Source organism: Lissotriton vulgaris, chromosome 1_1, assembly GCF_964263255.1.
Source record: "Lissotriton vulgaris chromosome 1_1, aLisVul1.2, whole genome shotgun sequence".
Classification (NCBI taxonomy): domain Eukaryota; kingdom Metazoa; phylum Chordata; class Amphibia; order Caudata; family Salamandridae; genus Lissotriton; species Lissotriton vulgaris.
In genome coordinates, this window is record NC_141685.1 from 274,202,027 (window position 1) to 274,220,932 (window position 18,906).

Below are 18,906 nucleotides of genomic sequence, written 5' to 3' on the forward strand. Positions count from 1 at the left end.
CCATAGGCCGCTGCCGCATTCTTGATGACCATGTTATAGGCCCCAATATCATCAGGTGGCGAAGGCCTCGAAGGTTAAGTATCCACAGGCTCTTCCGGATTTTCTGAGTCTAAGTCCTGCCATTTCAGGTCTTGTCATTGAGGATGCTGAGCCGAAAGTCGTTCGCTGGTCATTATCGCCTTCTTCCTCATAGTGTAGGCCCCCTCTTCATCGACGTGTTCCTGGGGTTTGGGAGTTTTCAGCGGCCCTTCGGCGTCTAACTCCTCTTCCTCTTCTATTTCGACGATAGTCGTCGGCGCCTTCAACGGAATCGTGAACCTTCTTATTTTCTCGTCGAACTCTTTCTTCATTTTCAGGATGTTCTCCATTTCGGCCTCGAGCCTTCTCTTTTTTCTCTCCATCTCGGCGGCATGCTCGGCGTCGAGCGTTTCGGCTGATCTCTTCGACTTAGTCGTCGACGTCGAAGCAACCTTCGGGTCCTTCTCCTTCGAAGTCGAGCGGTCCTTTTCGGGGATGTGCTTCGACGACCATGGCTTTTCGCCAGTCTTCGCCGCCTGGGAGTCCTTCTCGAAGGATCCGATGGGCGGTTTGTCCTTGGATGCAGCTGCGGCCGTCGAGGTTTTCGGCGCCAGTGCTCCCTTCAAGGACTTGGACTCTGTTTTTCAAGAGTCCTGATGGGGCTTTCGAGAGTCTGTCAGGGATTTAGGGGTCGACGTCTCTCCTACCTCTTAAGATGCCTTCTTATCGGTCTCTACGAAAGTGTAGTCATCTGATCCCTCGGCGATGTTGTCCTTTTCGTCGCTGGAGAGGCCCAGGTCCCGAAGCGACGGAGGTGGGCCTTTGCCTTGCATGTTGTAGTTAGCTTTCCTCTGTCTCTCTCTAACCCAGAGTGTCTTCGGGGTGAAGGCGGAGCAGGCGTTTAAATCCTTGCTCTCGTGGTCTACCAGTAAGCAGAGGTTGCAGACCGGTTGCTGGTCCTTCTGCGCGTATTTGAGGTGGCAGTTATGGCAGAATTTAAAGGGTGTTTTGTCCATTCCTGTGCTCAGGGGGCCCCCCGTGTGCGGATTCTCTGTTGGACGTCGAAGATCTTTAAGTTCTCCTCCTTAGTCGTCCCGGCTTGGTGATCTTGTTCTTCGGTATCTTCTCCAATCTTTCCTTTAAAAATGTTTCGCCTTTTCCCTCTTCTTTTCATCCAAAACCTCTGGAGACTCTCGGTGACGATCCAGACCCAACTGCAGAAAAAATAATCTGAAGATGGCGCCCAAAAGTGGGAGCTTCCGCAGGAAGCGTGCCGATGTCACAGGAAGTACAGCAAAAGGTGGGACGTCGAAGCCCACCTGGGCTACGAAAAGAACAAAAAAAAAAAAAAAAAAAAAAAAAAAGAAAAGACTACGATTTCGGACCCAACCACTAGACCGCGGAATCAAGCACAGCATAGTGAATCCAGAAGGATTCATGCTGCAAAAATAAGGCTTCCAGGCTCCAGTAATACCCAACAGGCTGCTTCTGGACCCCTTATATAATGTGGTCTTGAGTGGCAGATCTTGATAAGCTGTCAACCCGAGAATTGAAAAGTTAAGAGGTGGCAGGTTTGGAAATACTTAGATAGAAATGGACTAGTAGAAAACTCATTTCCCCTATTGCTGCTTGATTTGAAAACATTCTGCAGCTCTATGCCTCACACTTAATTGTAATGTCTTGTGGTGAGGAGGGAGTGGGAGACTGGAGGGCCTCCCTCTGGGATTCTAGACTTCAGTCTGCTCACTTCTGTCCTTAGGCCTCTCCTTAGAGAGGGTTCTTAGTCCACCACTCGGATGGACTGCTTTGCATTTTTGTTTTTTTAGAACATAGCTTCTGGGCCTGGTGCCTTTACGGTTTCCTCCTTAAAGTTTTAAAATGTATGCAGCCTACTCTGAAGCTTCTTCAGAGACAACTTTGACTTCTCTCTGAATCCACACCCTTTAACTAGCTCCCTTCTAGTCCAATCTACCATTGTGTGCTTAACATTTTAAATGGCAGAAGCATTTCCAGAATTAAACTTTTTCAGCCTCCTATTTGTGGTTGGATGAATTCAAGCCCTAGCAAGGGTGATTTCGCCATCAAAACTCTCTGTGGTTAACTTCTATCTGCCACTTTGGTACGTCTGTTGTACTGAAGTTTCAGTCACCTTGAATTTGGAAGACTACTTTTGCTTGTGTGTGGGCCGTGACTAGGCAGTGGTGTGGTCTGTACTCGGAGCAGAACTTCTGTGCCAGGATTTTCATCTAGTCTTTTGACGAAAATCACTTTGTCGAGAATTCCTCCAATATCAGACAGTTTTTTAGAGCTTGTTTAGGGATTGTGAAGGTTGCTTTAAGGACCGCAAAATGTTGTGAACCCAGAGAAATTGCTCCTCTTTCAGAGCCAGGTGAGGCTTGGATTTAATTAAAACACACTCTCTAAAGTTTCTGCCACAGGGGCCATTACATGTGCTTCGTAAGTAGGGAGTTGTGAGTCACAGAAAGACTTCCACTTTTTCGTGGTGGCTCAGATTCACACATGCAATACATATTAGAGCTTTCGATCCATGGGGCCAATTGTGAAACCCAGGACAAAACGCACTGCGTGTTTTCAATCCTTAACAGAAAAATGTTTGTGGTCTAAAAATGATTCATTTTCTAGAGAATTCTCAATTTTTTAAAACTGATCTTTATGCCCATCATATCCGGAGAACCCAGGCACTAGTCATTTATGACCTACCCGACGTCAGAAAGACAAGCCAATGACTGCACATACGATAAAGTATCACGGTCAAAATCAAAATGGAGGTCTGCTGGCAGACACTGCAAATTCAACACCTAGGGATTGTGGAAAACAAACGTTGTACTAAATAAGATGCACATTTCCGACCCACCAGCAGATGGCACAAGTACGCAAACCAAATGAGAATCCAACTACGAGATTGTAAACCACATTCAGCGCACTGACAAGACCGCAAACTTCTGGACACTTCTGCTCAGTAAGATACAGGTACTTATGCTAGAGAGTGGCTGGTACATGGCTGCCCAAGCCCTGTCACATGGCTCCAGAATGCAGGATGCGCTGGACAGCTGACTGCATGCAGCTATCCAGTTGGAAACAGGTGGCCTAATCCAGATCTTCTGCACGCTGGTAGCAGAGGACAGAATCTATGATCAGAACACTCCAGGGCTCCCAGATCTACACAGGTGCAGTCTTGGCGAATCTTTAGGATTGCAAGTCTACTATTAGGAGTAAATCATCCAATAATACCTGAACATCTGGTCACAATCTGAGGCAGAGGGTGGGTATTTTTGGCAGTCAAGTCCATTTTCAGTTACACATTGGTGGCAGCTGGGGGAGAAGAGGGAGTTACTTACCTTAAGTAACGTTTTGGTGGTTTACCTTCACCTGAATCTGGAAACCCACCGGTTCTTACACCCCAGTTTGTGATATTGACTAGTCAAGTCAAGTCAAGTCAAAACATTTATATAGCGCACTACATACCCAGAGGGTTTCAAGGCGCTTAGGAAGGGGAGGAGGATTATTTGTCAAATATCCACGTTTTAAGCTGCTTTCTGAAGGCTAGGTGATTCCGGTTGAGGCGAAGGTAAGCGGGGAGTGAGTTCCATGTTTTGGCAGCCAGGTATGAGAAGGATCTGCCTCCCATGGTGGTCTTGTTGATGCGAGGTACAGTGGCGAGGGCTTGGCTGGAGGAGCGAAGTTGGCGGGAGGGGGTGTAGAAGGACAGTCGGGAGTTGAGGCAATCTGGTCCGATGTCGTAGAGTGATTTGTGTGCGTGGGTAAGTAGTCGGAAAGTAATCCTCTTATTAACGGGTAGCCAGTGGAGGTCTTTAAGGTGGCCAGAGATGTGTTCGTTGCGTGGGATGTCTAATATGAGCCTGGCTGAGGCGTTTTGGATTCGTTGTAGTTTCTTCTGGAGTTTAGCGGTGGTACCTGCGTAGAGGGTGTTTCCGTAGTCCAGTCGGCTCGTGACTAGAGCGTGGGTGACTGTTTTCCTTGTTTCGGTGGGGATCCAGCGAAATGTTTTTCTGAGCATGCGAAGAATGTTAAAGCAGGAGGAGGATACGGCGCTGACTTGTCTGTTCATTGAGAGTGAAGAATCCAGGATGACGCCAAGGTTCCGTGCGTGGTCTGTCGGGATGGGTGCATTTCCGAGGGCTTCCGGCCACCAGGAGTCGTCCCATGCAGAGGGGGATTTACCTAAGATGAGGACTTCTGTTTTGTCTGAGTTCAGTTTCAGACGGCTTTGTTTCATCCATTCGGCGACTTCTTTCATTCCTTCGTGTAGGTTAGTTTTGGCGGTGCTGGGGTCCTTGGTGAGAGATAGGATCAATTGAGTGTCATCCGCGTAAGAGATGATGTTGAGGTTGTGTTGGCGGGCAATGGCCGCGAGGGGGCTCATGTATACGTTGAAGAGGGTGGGACTGAGTGAGGATCCTTGTGGTACGCCGCAGCTGATTTCAGAGGCCTCGGACTTGAATGGTGGGAGGCGGACTCTCTGGGTTCTTCCGGTGAGGAACGAGGTGATCCATTCCAGTGCCTTTCCTTGGATTCCGATGTTTCTGAGGCGTTGTAGAAGGGTGCTGTGGCAGACTGTGTCGAAGGCTGCAGAGAGGTCGAGGAGGATGAGGGCGACTGTGTCTCCATTGTCCAGTAGTGTTCGAATGTCGTCTGTTGCTGCGATGAGGGCGGTCTCAGTGCTGTGTTTGGCTCGGAAGCCAGATTGTGAGGGGTCGAGTGATTTGTTGGCTTCGAGGAAGGCGGCGAGCTGGTTGTTGACGGCTTTCTCGATGACTTTGGCCGGGAATGGAAGAAGCGAGATGGGGCGGTAGTTTTTGAGTTCGGTGGGGTCTGCTGTTGGTTTTTTCAGAAGGGCGGTGAGTTCAGCGTGTTTCCAGTCTTCTGGGAAGGTAGCGGAGTTGAAGGAGCAGTTGATGACGTCTCGGAGGTGCGGAGCTATGACGGAGTCTGCTTTGTTGAAGATGTGGTGAGGGCATGGGTCTGTGGGGGATCCAGAGTGGATGGAATTCATCAGGCGGATGGTGTCCTCAGTGGAGATTGGGTTCCAGGCGTTAAGGGTGTTAACGGGGGGAAGATGGTCAGCTGATGGTAGGGTGGGTTGGCTTCCGGGTTGGTTGTCAAAGCTGTTGTGGATGTCAGCAATCTTGTTGTGGAAAAAAGAGGCTAGGGAATCGCAGAGGGCTTGAGAGGGGGTGATGTCGTTGGAGTTGGCCGAGGGGTTGGAAAATTCCTTGACGATGTTGAAAAGTTCCTTGCTGTTGTGGGCGTTGTTGTCAAGTCGATCCTTGAATGCTGTTTTCTTGGCTTTTCGGATCAGTTGGTGGTGAGTACGGATGGCGCTTTTGAAGGCGTCCTTGTTGCTGGTGGATGGGTCTTTTTTCCAGGCCTTTTCAAGGGAGTGGCACAGTTTCTTGGACTTCTTGAGATCATCGTTGAACCATGAGGCCTTCTTGTTGCCAAGTTTGTGTTGACGTTTTTTCAGTGGTGCTAAGGTGTCGGCGGTGTTGGATAACCAAAGGGTGAGGTTGGAGGCGGCTTCGTTGGCGTTAGAAGATAGGGTTGGGGAGGTTTGAAGGAGTGATGTGGAGATCTGCTCCGTGGTGATTTTGTTCCAGTTTCTTTGTAGAGTTGGTTGGAGGTGGATGATGGGTTTCGGCTTGTTGTAGGTGAAGTGAACGCAGCTGTGGTCAGTCCAGAGGAGATCCGTAGTGTGGCTGAAGGAGACATGGTTGCTGGAGGTGAAGATGGGGTCGAGTGTGTGACCTGCGATGTGGGTGGGGGAAGTGACCAGTTGTTTAAGTCCGAGGTTGGCGAGGTTGTCCAAGAGGGTGGCGGTGTTGTGGTCGTTGATCTTTTCAAGATGAAAGTTGAGGTCTCCCAGAAGGATGTAGTCTTTGGAGGGGAGCGCGTGTGGAGTGATGAAGTCCGTGATGTCTTCACTGAATTTTGCGCGGGGTCCTGGTGGTCTGTAGAGGAGGGTGCCTCTGAGTGTGGTCTTGGGGTCGATGTGGATCTGGAAGTGAAGGTGTTCGGAGTTAGCGAGGTTGGCGTCAGAGCTGGTTGAGATGCGGATTGATTTCTTATGGACGATAGCGATTCCACCTCCTGTATGGTCGGTGCGGTCCTTGCGTGTGATCTTATAGTCATCAGGGATAGCGATGGCGATGTCAGGGGCGGAGGAAGCGTTCATCCATGTTTCCGTTAGGAAGGCGACGTCAGGAGAGATGGTGTCTAGTAGGTTCCAAAGGTCAATGGCGTGCCTGTGGACCGAGCGGGTGTTGAGAAGGATGCATTCTAGGTGGTTGGGGTCTGGAATCTGTGGTGTGGTCGTGGCGGAGATGTTGTTGGTGCCGCTGAATTTGCAGGAGTAGCAAGAGAAAGGTCCATGGGTGCGTCCAGGAGCGGCTTGGACGCAGTTGGGGGCGCGACCAGGGTTAAGGGCTAGGAGGGTGGTGGCATCGTAGGTAGTGCGGGGGGGCTGGGGAGCGCGAGGGGCAGGGGGTCTGGCGCTGGGCGCGGTCCAGGCGCGGACGGGCGTAGACGGGCTTACCTTTGGCGCACCTTCGGCGCGGATTGGGCGCGGTCGCTGCGCGTGAACGCTGCGCGCGGGAACTACTGTCATATATGGATGGTGGAGGGGGAGGGGCGAGGGCGGCTCAGCTGGGAGGCGTGGCGGGCTCAGGGGAACACAACAACAGCACTAACAAAATGGAGGGGAGGTCAGAGCAGGGCGCCGGGGGAAATCACAAACAATGCAATTCAAGCAATCTAAGCGCTGTGGGATAATAGCGCTATGAAATAACGAAGCTTACAAACAATTCGAGCTATGCAAATAATACAGCTTGGTTAAAAAGCGCTATGCAGATAACTCTAATACAACTTGGTTACAAAGCGCTATGCAGATAACTCTAATATAACTTGGTTACAAAGCGCTATGCAGATAACTCTATTTGGTTCCAATGCAGCAATACAATACCACGCTGTGAGGAGCAGCGAGGGGAGCGATCACTCAAGGCTGGAGCAGCGAGTGAATCACAGCGCTGAGAGGTTTGGGGAATGCTTTTTAGTGCTTGTGGGAGGGCGGCTCAGCTGGGAGGCGTGGTGGGCTCAGGGGAACACAACAACAGCACTAACAAAATGGAGGGGAGGTCAGAGCAGGGCGCCGGGGGAAATCACACACAACAATGCAATTCAAGCAATCTAAGCGCTGTGGGATAATAGCGCTATGAAATAACGAAGCTTACAAACAATTCGAGCTATGCAAATAATACAGCTTGGTTAAAAAGCGCTATGCAGATAACTCTAATACAACTTGGTTACAAAGCGCTATGCAGATAACTCTAATATAACTTGGTTACAAAGCGCTATGCAGATAACTCTATTTGGTTCCAATGCAGCAATACAATACCACGCTGTGAGGAGCAGCGAGGGGAGCGATCACTCAAGGCTGGAGCAGCGAGTGAATCACAGCGCTGAGAGGTTTGGGGAATGCTTTTTAGTGCTTGTGGGAGGGCGGCTCAGCTGGGAGGCGTGGCGGGCTCAGGGGAACACAACAACAGCACTAACAAAATGGAGGGGAGGTCAGAGCAGGGCGCCGGGGGAAATCACACACAACAATGCAATTCAACCATCCCACAGCCACATACAAAGGTAGCAGCTAAGAGTGCAGATGTCAGTTTAGTCAAAAGACATTACGTCTAAGAATGTGGTCATAGCCAACAGAAGGATAGCGTTGCCTATCCTCTAATGATCTGTAGCTTGTGTTGCTGTACAGTCGCATGCTCCTGCCACCAGTGTTGGGCACTGACGTTTTCAAGGTATTCAAATTAGTATTAACAAATGCATCAAACAGCTGTGAGTACATATTTAATGGTCCAGCAATACGAGTATACCACTTACCTATGCATAAACTGATGCATTGTGGGAGATGCAGTATTGAACAAGTCACGCGGTTAAAAACATTCAAATACGCCCACAGTGAGGCAACCTGTGACCACTCCTGTCCGTGTTCAAGGCAGTGCAGCTGAAACATGTAGGACTAGAAGGAGTATGTGGATTCTACTTCAGACTGTTTTTCCCCAATGGGTAAGTAATGTAAGAAGAATGTAGCGAAGCAGAACAAGGAAGGTGTACGGTGCATTGAGACTAACTCATGTGAAGGGGCATGAGAATCTACAAAAACTACAAACAGATGGTTACGGGCGAACGATCATTTTCCAATTGTAACATGCGCTTCTTATAGTTCACATGCTCCGCATAGGTGAACAGAAGTATACTGCCATTCGCAAGTATCTAGCAAGAAAAAACAATGCTGTTTTGAATACAATTTTCAATACTATTTGGCAAACTAAAGCCTTTTGACGGACTTAAATGTCCTAAAAATACTTAATTTAACGTGTGTGCCATGGACAATGTAGCAGCTTTGCAGAAATCTGCTCTTGGCAGGTTCCCCAAGAAGGTCATAGGTACCCCCCTTATTTATTTATTTTGAAAGTTATATATAGCGCGAACAAGATCTTTGCAGATATCAGAGCGCTTTACAAGGACAAGGGGGTGATAGAATAATAGTATGTGATAGTTGAGGTAGTTATGTACAAGGTGCATAGTTACATAGGTAGGTCAAAGTACAAGAGGTAGGTCAAAGTTGAGGTAGTGTAGGTACAAGGTGCATAGTCAAACAGGTGCCCAATAATATAAAAGTAGAAAAAAGTAGGAGCATATACTTGTTTAAGAGTGCTTAAAATGCTTTTGGAGATCGCATAAAGGTAGGCATAGTTGAGGTAGGTGAGTAAAGGGTGCATATTCCCTTCTAGTGGAAAGTACACGGAGCACTGAATGCAGTGAGCACTCAACTTTAGCATAGCACGTTTGAATGCACTGAACTATCCACTTGGCTATACAACACTTAGAAGGCGGAATTTGACAGAATCCCCAACCTGTTGCTGGGCGTTGCGGATGGATTCTGCCCTACCAATGTAGTACATTCTTCTTTTGACACTGAAAGCATAGAATGCCCTTTCTGCCACTGTCTCCTGGTGTGGGAAGAAACATGAAGAGGAACCCACCTTAAGAAAAAATGTTTGATCTGTCCCAGGACAGTTCTTTACGGACCTGCGTGAAAGATGCTTCGGAGGCAAATGGTCTTTGTTTTAAATGCTGTACAGGCAGAGTAAGCTGCTTCCTCAGCTACAGATCAATGATTGTCTAGCCACAGGAATTTTACATTACATTTAGTGCTGATTTGGACACCACCTCCCCCCCTACTCCCCCCTTCCCCAGGTCCTTTTCCTATGACCTGGTCCTCGCCAAACTCCTCTGGTCCAATTCACCTGGGACTAAGTCGAGGTAAAAGTGGCAATGTTGAGTTCTCCAATGCCCTTAGTTGAAAAACTCAATCATCTTGGAGCTGGAGATGAACATCCAAACTCGATGGTGGAAAAAATTATCTTAGGTGGAGTCTGACATGGTGCATGGTGGGCTAAGCGAGTGATCATGATACCTTGAAGCCAAAGACTTCTTCCAACAGAAACAAGTTGCAAAACTCCATGCCCAAAGATGGCAGGGATATGCAGAGCTACAGCTACATGCTACAAACCTTATATTTCACTAGAAATTGCAAAAGGTAATTTGGAAACTTTAATTCACAAAAGTGCACTCACCAGAAAAGAGAAGTGGATGCTCAGGGAGGAATCTGCAATAAGAGTTACCAAATGTCTGATGGACACTTCAATTTGCAGATTCCTCACCTTGTGAATCAGTACCAAAGCAATACCCACTGTAAGCAGGACAGAGCAGGCAAAAAGTATCCTCTGGAACTTGGGAGTCGATGCAGCAGTGCTTGGTAAGAGTATGAACAGAAACTCACTTGGTAGATATTAAAACAGGAACGTCTTGAGCGAATGCCTTTGCCGAGTAAGCCTGAAGGTCCCCTGGAGACTATCACTTGACCAGGGTATATGTTTGATGCAGAGGAAAACCCATCAAGACCATGTCGGTTTCTTCATCGCCTTTCCTTTATTCACACCAGCGAACCCAACAGCTAATAATCCACTGGTACCCCTTTCAACACAAACTAAAGGCATGTAGTTTAGTCAACTAGCATAACCTGCCTCTCCTCTTTAACCCGTTTACCGCGGCGAATATTCCGCCACGGTGCAGGCGTTCTGAAGGGTGGGCGGGGCTGTGTCGGCCAACGGTCATGAGCAGCACCAAGGAGGGAGTGATCGCGTCAGCCGAAGCGAGCAGGGAACGGGTTAAAGGATATGAGAGAAGGCAAAGGAAGTGTGATGGACTGCTGATACATGAGGAATAAAAAATGAATGTGGAGGCTAAACCGAAAAAGCCTGCAGCTCACTGAAGCGATCCATAAAAGTGATGGCAATGAGTAATACTTTTCGGAGTAAAGAGTCTTAGATAACTGCGAAGAGGCTCAAAAGGAGCATATATTAAGATATCTGCGTCATTATTAACGGGAGGGGAAAAGGCACGAAAGTTCCTTCAGAAAGTACACTGCTATGGGTGATTAGAATAAGTGTTGACAGTCGCGTGAGGGGACGGGGAATCCCACGCTGCCTCCACTCCTGGCCAGGTCTTGCTTTTCCTGCTGCTCTCCAGGAGGGGGAAGAAGGTAGCCTCCCTCCCCTCAGCCAATAACAACGCTGCGATGGCAGCGTTGCGATTGGTGAGAGCTAGGTGTCTATGGGGAGGTCATTGTCTCGAAGTAGGCTGCATGCAGTATACATAGAGAAAATCCAGAGTGGGAATGACTTTGGTCGGCACAGCATTGGGCAAGCCAATCCTCCCCGACCCGCCCACTCGCCCCTAACCAGGCATACCTTTCTGCTTTCTCGCATTGCGAGAAAGCAATGGGGCGATGCTCCTCCGCCCTAATGGAGGAGCCGCCCCACTGTTGATTCGGCAAATGGGTGAAGGTGAAAAGGTCTGATTAACTATGATCGCAGCAAAACTCTGCAACACGAAAAGTATATCAAATAATCTAGCCTTCAGGATGTCAGACTGCTTCACATGAGATGGCAAAATCAATTGAGAAATTGCTATGAAGGGCAGAGAGCAGCCAACATACCCTCCCCTCACATGTAGATCTAAACCTCTTAGGTTGGTTCCGCACAATCACCATGAAGTGCCCACCGTGAAAGCGCAGGAGCTTGAATTGCTGCAGGGACAAGCGGTTGTTCCTAATAGAAAACTTAAATAGAGGGCAGATGTACAGGGTCAGTAGTTCAAAGTAAAAGGCCCTCTTGGCCCAATCTGAGCAACCAGAATCAGATGTGCCTGGGTCTGCTCAACTCTGTTTAGGCTCGACAGAGCCATGTCTGATGTAGAAATGCATGTAGAGGGCCAGACTGAAGGCGAAAAACCGAGAAGGTCATCACTGGAGATACGCGAAGCTCCTTCAGTATCTTATTTTCTGTACTGTTGATTGAATTGGCTAGCAGAACACTGTAGCCACAATGAGCGGGCCATGGTTCGGCTGTCTTTAAACTTCTCCAAGCCAATTATCAGCTTTTTTCCCCATTAAAGAACCTAGACTATCAAATGGAAAGTGCACTAGGAAAGCTAGGCCATCCAAAAACCCAGTGTAATGCATTCAGGCATGTCTAAGAATAATTCTGGAGCCCATAGCATGGACGACAATCCATAGTGTCCAGACCTTAATGTAAATGTACTTTGCGGCATACAGACCATCATTTAATGGCCGAGCGAAAGAATTGTGCATGTGCTCAGGAAAGGAAGTCAATACTTTGTGCCCTGTGCCAAACAGCACGGAAAGACGGAGACAAACTGCTTTCAGGGAGCATAGTATCAAATGAACAGTGCAAAATGTTTTTTTTGCCCTAAGTGTCAATTGTTTTCTATTTGCTATTGGGGGAGAAGTTGGAAAACAATCCAGGGTTACTCTGCTAATGGAAGCATGCATTACAGGGATTTACAGGGTTAGAAGACACGACAAGAATTTTGTACTACTGGACGCTGGCTTCTGACATCTCATAATAGGGCTACTCACAGCTGGCACGGAAAGTCTTTGACCAAGTAGCCATGACTTGTCAGTCAGGGCATCGTTGAAAGGCAACAAGGGCTCAGTGGTCGAAGGCCCAGGTTGCAAAATTTCTGAAAGGAAGCCCAGCCCCAAGAACCCAGCACTGCAAAGAAGGTACTTTCCCGTCTAAGAGGCTTAAGCCTAAAGCCAAATCCACCCAGGCCTCCTGAGTGGTATTCAAGCTTCTGGAGTTTTGCAACTCCAGCGTCTGCCTGATTAAGTAAAAACAAGTTATTTACATTTTTGTCATCATGCAGAACATAGTAGAGGCCATGAATGGCACCTGAAACAAATTTAAAAATGTCTTCCAGCCTCTAAAGGTGCAGCTGACCAGGTATTGGAACATGAAGGAGGTTATCCCTTTGCCTTAGTAATTGATCACCTCAACGTCGAACTGACTCTAGCCAAGGAAAGGGCAGGCTGGAGGCAGAAGCTGGCGACTGATCTGGAGTCACTGGTGGAAGACCGGAAAAGCAAGGGCTGTGGCAAAGGGGTGGAGATATGCCATGGTGTCATTGGCAGAAAAGCATGGCTTGATCCTATATCAGTCAGTGGCTGAGGTAAGGCCCAGCAGCAGAAGTCTTAGTGAAAGCCCCGGCTGGGCCCTGGAGCCAGACGTTGCACCAGAGAGCCAGGATGAATTTAAAGATCTGCAGAATGGCTTCAACCTACTGAGGACTCAACCGGGGCTACGGAATTCTCTGACTATTGGCTCCAAGTCAGGTGTCATGACTGCCGAATGTGCAACCCCCCCAGAAAGTTAAGGAGCTTCGGTTGTACTCCTAGAGTGTCTACCTCCACTTCCTCTGGGACTTCGGTCTTAAACCTACCAGTCCAGGGTGACCTTGTGTGTTCTGGGACAGACCCCGGCATCTCTGTCCCTGGTGGCCTCTGGGTGAATAAAACACTTCTCGTATGTCTAAGTTATGCTTGGTCCTGAGGCATCATAGGCAGATTTTGTGTGGGTTCATCACCAACATCTGCTTCCGATACGCATGGCAGGGATTGAAAACTCTTCTTAAAGGGAGACATCCCAGCACATTGCCAAAGTTTGTTTAGAAATCTGAGAATTCAGTTAAAAACGTAATCTGTGAGAGTCGAGCTCCATGCTGGTATCTTCAGGAGCAGAAAAAAGTAACCACGTCTGAATGCAGAGGTAGCATATGCTGCTCCTTGTCAACTGTGGAGGTGGGACTGAGTCGCAATGGAGGTCGACGAAACCACCAACTAGCACATGCATTGCAAGAGTTTCCAGATCCAGTGTGGTGCAAGGGGAGATTCACAAGGACAGGACTCAGGAATTAGATGTATAAATCAAAACAGCATAACCAATATTTATCTGGATTGGTTAAGCATGATGGGAACTCACTTTCCGACAGAACAGTTTCTGCTTTACTTTCCTGTCTTTTTTTTTGATTGAGTTTCTTCCTCTTGCTTTTTCTTCCAACAGCCTCTTGCCAGGCCGGGGCATTACTTAAAGTTTGTCTGCTTTTATGTAATATATTGTTTTGACTATCTATCCTGTGTCCCATGTACCTTTCAATGCATTGAAGTTGTGCATCTATCTAGCCAGGATATACAAAGCTTGAACTATGAACACTTGCAGGACCTGGACAGTTGGCTCTAAGTCCCTCTTCTTGGGGTGCTGACCGCATGCATATACAAACATAACAATGGCACCATAGAAGGAGGCGACCTAACCGTTAGAGTCACTGGAAGAAGCCTGACCAAAGGTAGACTTGCGATCAGGAAGAGAGATATTGGTACGTCATTCATGACACTGCATGATATTTTAATAGCACATTTGTGTAGCCTCAGCGTAGGGCAGATGGATAAGTGGGGAACATGGGCTTTAGGTTCCATGCTTCAGATGTGCCAATTAACAGAGCCCTCCTTGCAGCCCAGGTCTGGTGGCTCAGTGGAGGGGCCTGTGTTCGACCTCACGGTCACAGGTTCAAATCCCGGCGGGTCACTAGGCCTTTCATCCATCTGAGGTCGTTAAAATGAGTACCATTGAGTTGGGTAACAACAAACATCTGTTATTCAGCGCAAAGATACCCGTAGTGGTGAACGTGCGCTTTACAAATACACGTTATGTTAGTGCAACTGCTCTATTTTTCTTGCACTTTAATAGATCCCATAAACACTGGCCAACTAGAGATCTAGCACTGCCATGCTTTTAAAGAGAAAGCAGAAAAATGCTAGTCAACATATGCCAATAGACTGCTATTTGTATTTTAGAAGTCTTTCTGGTGAGAGGACAACAGTATCCCGTGCTCTTTGGTCCACATCCATGTTCATTCCTTCAGAAGCAGGTTCACGCGTGCTCTCACTTTGACCACATGCTCATCAAGTGAGGTTGTAATATGCACACAAAGTGCCAACCCGTGTCCTTGTTTGTGGTGAGTAATGGATTCCTTTGAACTACACTACAAAATCAGGCTTGTGACATTTAAACAGAAATTCTTTCTCTCTTAAATACTATTTTGAGCCAGACATTCATAATTAAGCAAATGTATATTCTGTGGCATCAGCAAGGATGTTTCACCATCCGTGCCATGGTATCTGCTGCTACTATTAATAGCTACAGATTCCCAGCAGACCTCGTGCATGAGCACCAGTAAGGAGGGCAAGACTACCTGCTGATTGGCAGAACCCTACATTTCAATCAATGTCTGACATTCTGGTACAAATCAGAAGACTGATGCAAAGTTTGCCATCCTTGAGAAACGCAGACTAGAGCCTTCCACAACCCGAGCCCTCCATTTAGCCTGGAAAATGAGGCCATGCTGGGTGCTCTGCTATCTAAAACCAGCCAGTGGGAGTTCAAGCAAGTACCCCATGCCCCCCTGAATAGGTGGGTAGAGGAAGGCAAGGAGAGGGCTTGTGTGAAAGACATCGGTAAGGACAGTGAGGATTCACACCCTCATGGTGCGCAAGCCTCTATTTCCAGTCTGCACCAAAAGGAAGCGTTTGGATAGCAGCCCAAGAGCCTCGGCGCGCTCGCCAGCTTTGGGAGTACTCTGTACTCACTAGGATATGACGTCCAGTGCGCTTCGAATGCTGGGAGCAAATCACGAAGAGGATATCCTATCTTGACATGCAAAGACCGGACCTCGGACTTGGCTGTTCTCATCTCGTGAGCACATTTTCCTGAATCGAATTGCATTAGATGGACAGTGCTCCTTTAGGATATCTGGAAAGTGTGTGTTGCCTGAGCTCGTAAGCAGCAAACTCCCACATGCATGGCGAGTCACACACTACACAGGCCTCAACCATAGTCATGACTGACGAGGCAATTGCAAGCCACGGCACAGGCAAGTTTAAGTGGAGGAACCGTAGGTAAACGTTGGAATGAAGCGCTGAGGAGGTAGCCAATGGACCACTATTTACAAAAGATACTTTGCCTAACCGAGGTAAGAACAACTTGGTTGCAGCTTTGCAGCTTGTGACATTCTGCTTCTAGAGGTTGGACTAAGAGTAGGTCGTGCTTTTCGTAACGGAGGACATTGTCCAGACCAGCAGTGTTCACTTTTCTGAAGTCCAGGTTATCAAATAGATGCATAAATACTGATTCCATGAAGACCGCTGTAGCACAAGCCTGTTCCGGTACATAAAAGGCCCTCGATTGCAAATATACTTAAGGAGCTGCTTGCATTTTTATAAAAAGATACACCACCCCAGTGGCCTGCCCCATACGTTACTTCAACGACTCGCAGGCTTGCACATTACCTTTTGCGAACTAATCCTCAATCAGCCCTGTCACCCTCTTTAAGTGTACCCAAACAGCTGCCTCCAAGTAACAACACTGCACAACTGATTACACAAAGCACTTAGCCCAATTATCCCCAAGTGTGGAGCACTTACAAAGGCGCACATGCTTGCAATTTGCCAGCCGGTCTCGCAGCTGCCTGCAGCTAAACCACACCAGACTCCTGCTCGCCACTTACAAGGACCAGCATCCCTTGCCCCAGCACTTACCCAACTCGTCCCACAGCTGCCGGCACTTGTCAGTCATGCCAGTGCCCTGCTGCCTCCAGAGGGACAGGCGCGGATCAGCCATGAACTGCTCCGTGATTAATGTTAGCATCCTGGCCCCATTGGAATCCCTCATCCGTAGCATCTCGCGCACCTGACAATGGAAATGGAGAAGAGCCTGGTTACCACGGTAACAAAGGCAAGACAAGAATCAAGTATCCTCCAAATACAATGCGAGCCTGAGACCCTTTCCAATCCCCCACAAATACAATGAAAGAGTGAAAGGGAGTCCCACTGCGGACAGAGGAAGTGAATGAAGCATGAGGCGCATTGTCAACGAAGAGCCATGGCCGCCAACATAATGGAAGCCTGGCCTGCACCACACAAGCCCAATGCTCCCAGTGGCTCCAAACACATGAGTGATCACCCGCCAGCTATGAAAACCATCAGGCACTTGGTCGCAGGCACACTATGCACCCAGTGGCTGCACTTTAAGCGTTTAGTAGATGAACGATGAAGGAAGGAGCCAAAGTACGGTCATGTGAAACCCATGGATGACAAGACACCGGCCCACCAAAGTGTGGAGTGTGGAGTGAAAGGTCAAAGGGATGGTGCAGGCGCTTCCTCACCTTGGCAAACATGGAGTTGAGCTGCTTCCCGGAACCGTAGTAGCCGCCCTGCGACAGGAACAACTTCACCTGCTCCCTCACCTGCTCCTCGTCCAGATGCCAACAGTTTTCATCGTCTATGCTGGCACCGGCAGTGGGATCTGGGGCACCTGCAAAATGAGAGGAGATCATCAACATCACAGCACACGACAAGGGTGGAAGGAGCAGCAGCATCGGGCTCTGCTCTGGAGGATCCCCTGCTACTAGAAGTTTAATACTACACTTGATCACACTAAAGAAAGACCACCGTAAGGACAGTGCCATTCCTCAAAACAGGACACCTACTCACAGAATGAGCCTCTGAGTCCATTGGACTGGCCACCCTGGAATTCCTCCATCTGAAGAAAACTTACTGACAGTGTCGTGGAGGGAGTCACTGATTGTTTTAAAATCTTACTTGCTTTTTAATGACCATGTGGTGGCAAAGTGCCATGTAGGAAAGCAGCACATATTAGGGGGTTGGTTAGCAAATACAAGGCCACTGGACTGAAAAGCTCAATGAACAGTAGGCCTTATACAGCCAGGCAGCACTGGGCACCTCCCAGGTGACCAGAAAGCAACGTACCCAATTATTTGCTTGAAGGGGACAGCCTGCCGAGGTCAGCACTTGTATCGGGTATCCTTGGTATCTATAGGCTAATGGGCACAAAACGATCCAACAAGCCATCAATACACCCAGGGCTAACCTAATCACTCAGCGTACCTTTACTCAAGGCTAAAAGCAGAAGGCTAACATTAGGTCGTCTTACAGTGCACACCTCACACAGCATACACGCAGGATACTTAAAAATCAAAACCATGCAGTCGTGTGGGCCATTCCCTGAAACTAGAGGGCAAACTGGTCGTTCACCTTCTAAGCGAGTCCTGGAAATAATTTTTCAATCGATAATGCAAATAATTAAACTTATTTTCCAGGGGGGGAGTGGGGAATTATCAAACAGGACAGCAGGTAAATGGCAGCAGATCGAAAGGGGTGAATAACTCACGTATTCAAACATCGGAATCTCTGGTTTATTCATAATTTTCCTGCTTATAATGTACACTATGTAATTCCCTCCATTCAATGAGAGTTCCAATGCCATGACCCTACCTCTAAGTGTCAATCTAACATTTGTTTCTCTAATTTTTAGGTGTCGTCTACGGGCAGATGTACACCGGTTTGTTGTCAAAAGACCTCTCGTTAATCATACCAAAACTTAGCGGGCCTTTTGGTAGTCCATTTCTTAACACTGCTTGGTTTCCTTCTACCTCATTTGCTTGAATTAGGTTTTGCCTGAGACAGCACATGCGCTGTAGATGGAAGCTTAATACGGGCTAAGAGCCGGACCAATACTTACCATCGGTTGGCTTAAATGTCCCTCATTTCCTTGCTTCTTATTGGTCAAGCCTCCCGAGCCTCTGTTCTGTTCCTTCCGTGGAGCATGGACTAAGTATTGCTACCTGTCCACTGCTAGTGTCCTTCCATTCGCAGAACACTCCTGCAGGATTTATCCTTCTCTTCTCTTTACACATTGCGCACTAGTGCAACATGGCTTAAAAAAGTTTAAAAATGCTATGACACTGTCAACGCAGGCCACACCCTAGTGATTTTTTCTTCTTTAAGCCAAGATTGCACAGCAGCATGTGCTACTGTAAAACAGGTCTAAAAAAACACTGACAAAGCCAATAGATCTTTTAAATATGAAATCTACTGACTTTGCCAAAGCTGGCTATTCAAAAGATTTACTTCTTTTTGTGTTTGTCCTCCCTGGAGCAAAGCTTGTCGCCCTCATTTGACTGGATGATCTGTATCATGCTACATCGGACTTTAGGGAACTAATGGTTTGGTTAAGCACTCCATGAGAGTGCATGTTTTCTTCCTCGCTCCCTATTGTGGTGCTTCCCCCTCTTAAACTACCTGCCTCCTGTGCTGGGTTTCCACCACCACCTCACATCTTGTCTGTACAGCACAGCACCAGGTATTTGTCAGGGTCTGGCTGAAGAGCAGACTTTAAGGGTTGTTTTTGTTTTAATTCTTGCATTTCACATACACCATGAAAGCACAGACCTTGGCACACAAACGGCTTTAACGGTGTTGGGGGTTGGAGCCGGCTGCTGCACACAGGTGGCCCGACAGACAGACATTTACTTGGCATGATTGAAAAGTGGACGTCTCTTCTG

At 48.0% G+C, this 18,906-nt stretch overlaps 1 protein-coding gene across 1 annotated transcript in view; it reads right to left on the reverse strand.

The window, feature by feature from the left end:
- The window catches only part of ZSWIM5 (zinc finger SWIM-type containing 5), a 271,830-nt gene that overhangs the window by 99,176 nt on the left and 153,748 nt on the right, over window positions 1-18,906 (reverse strand). The window contains exons 3-4 of the mRNA XM_086952301.1: window positions 16,708-16,856; window positions 16,082-16,232 (exon numbers count right to left, since the gene is read on the reverse strand). Coding sequence (XP_086808427.1) covers window positions 16,082-16,232; window positions 16,708-16,856 — 300 coding nt within the window. The remainder of the gene's footprint in view (window positions 1-16,081; window positions 16,233-16,707; window positions 16,857-18,906) is intronic.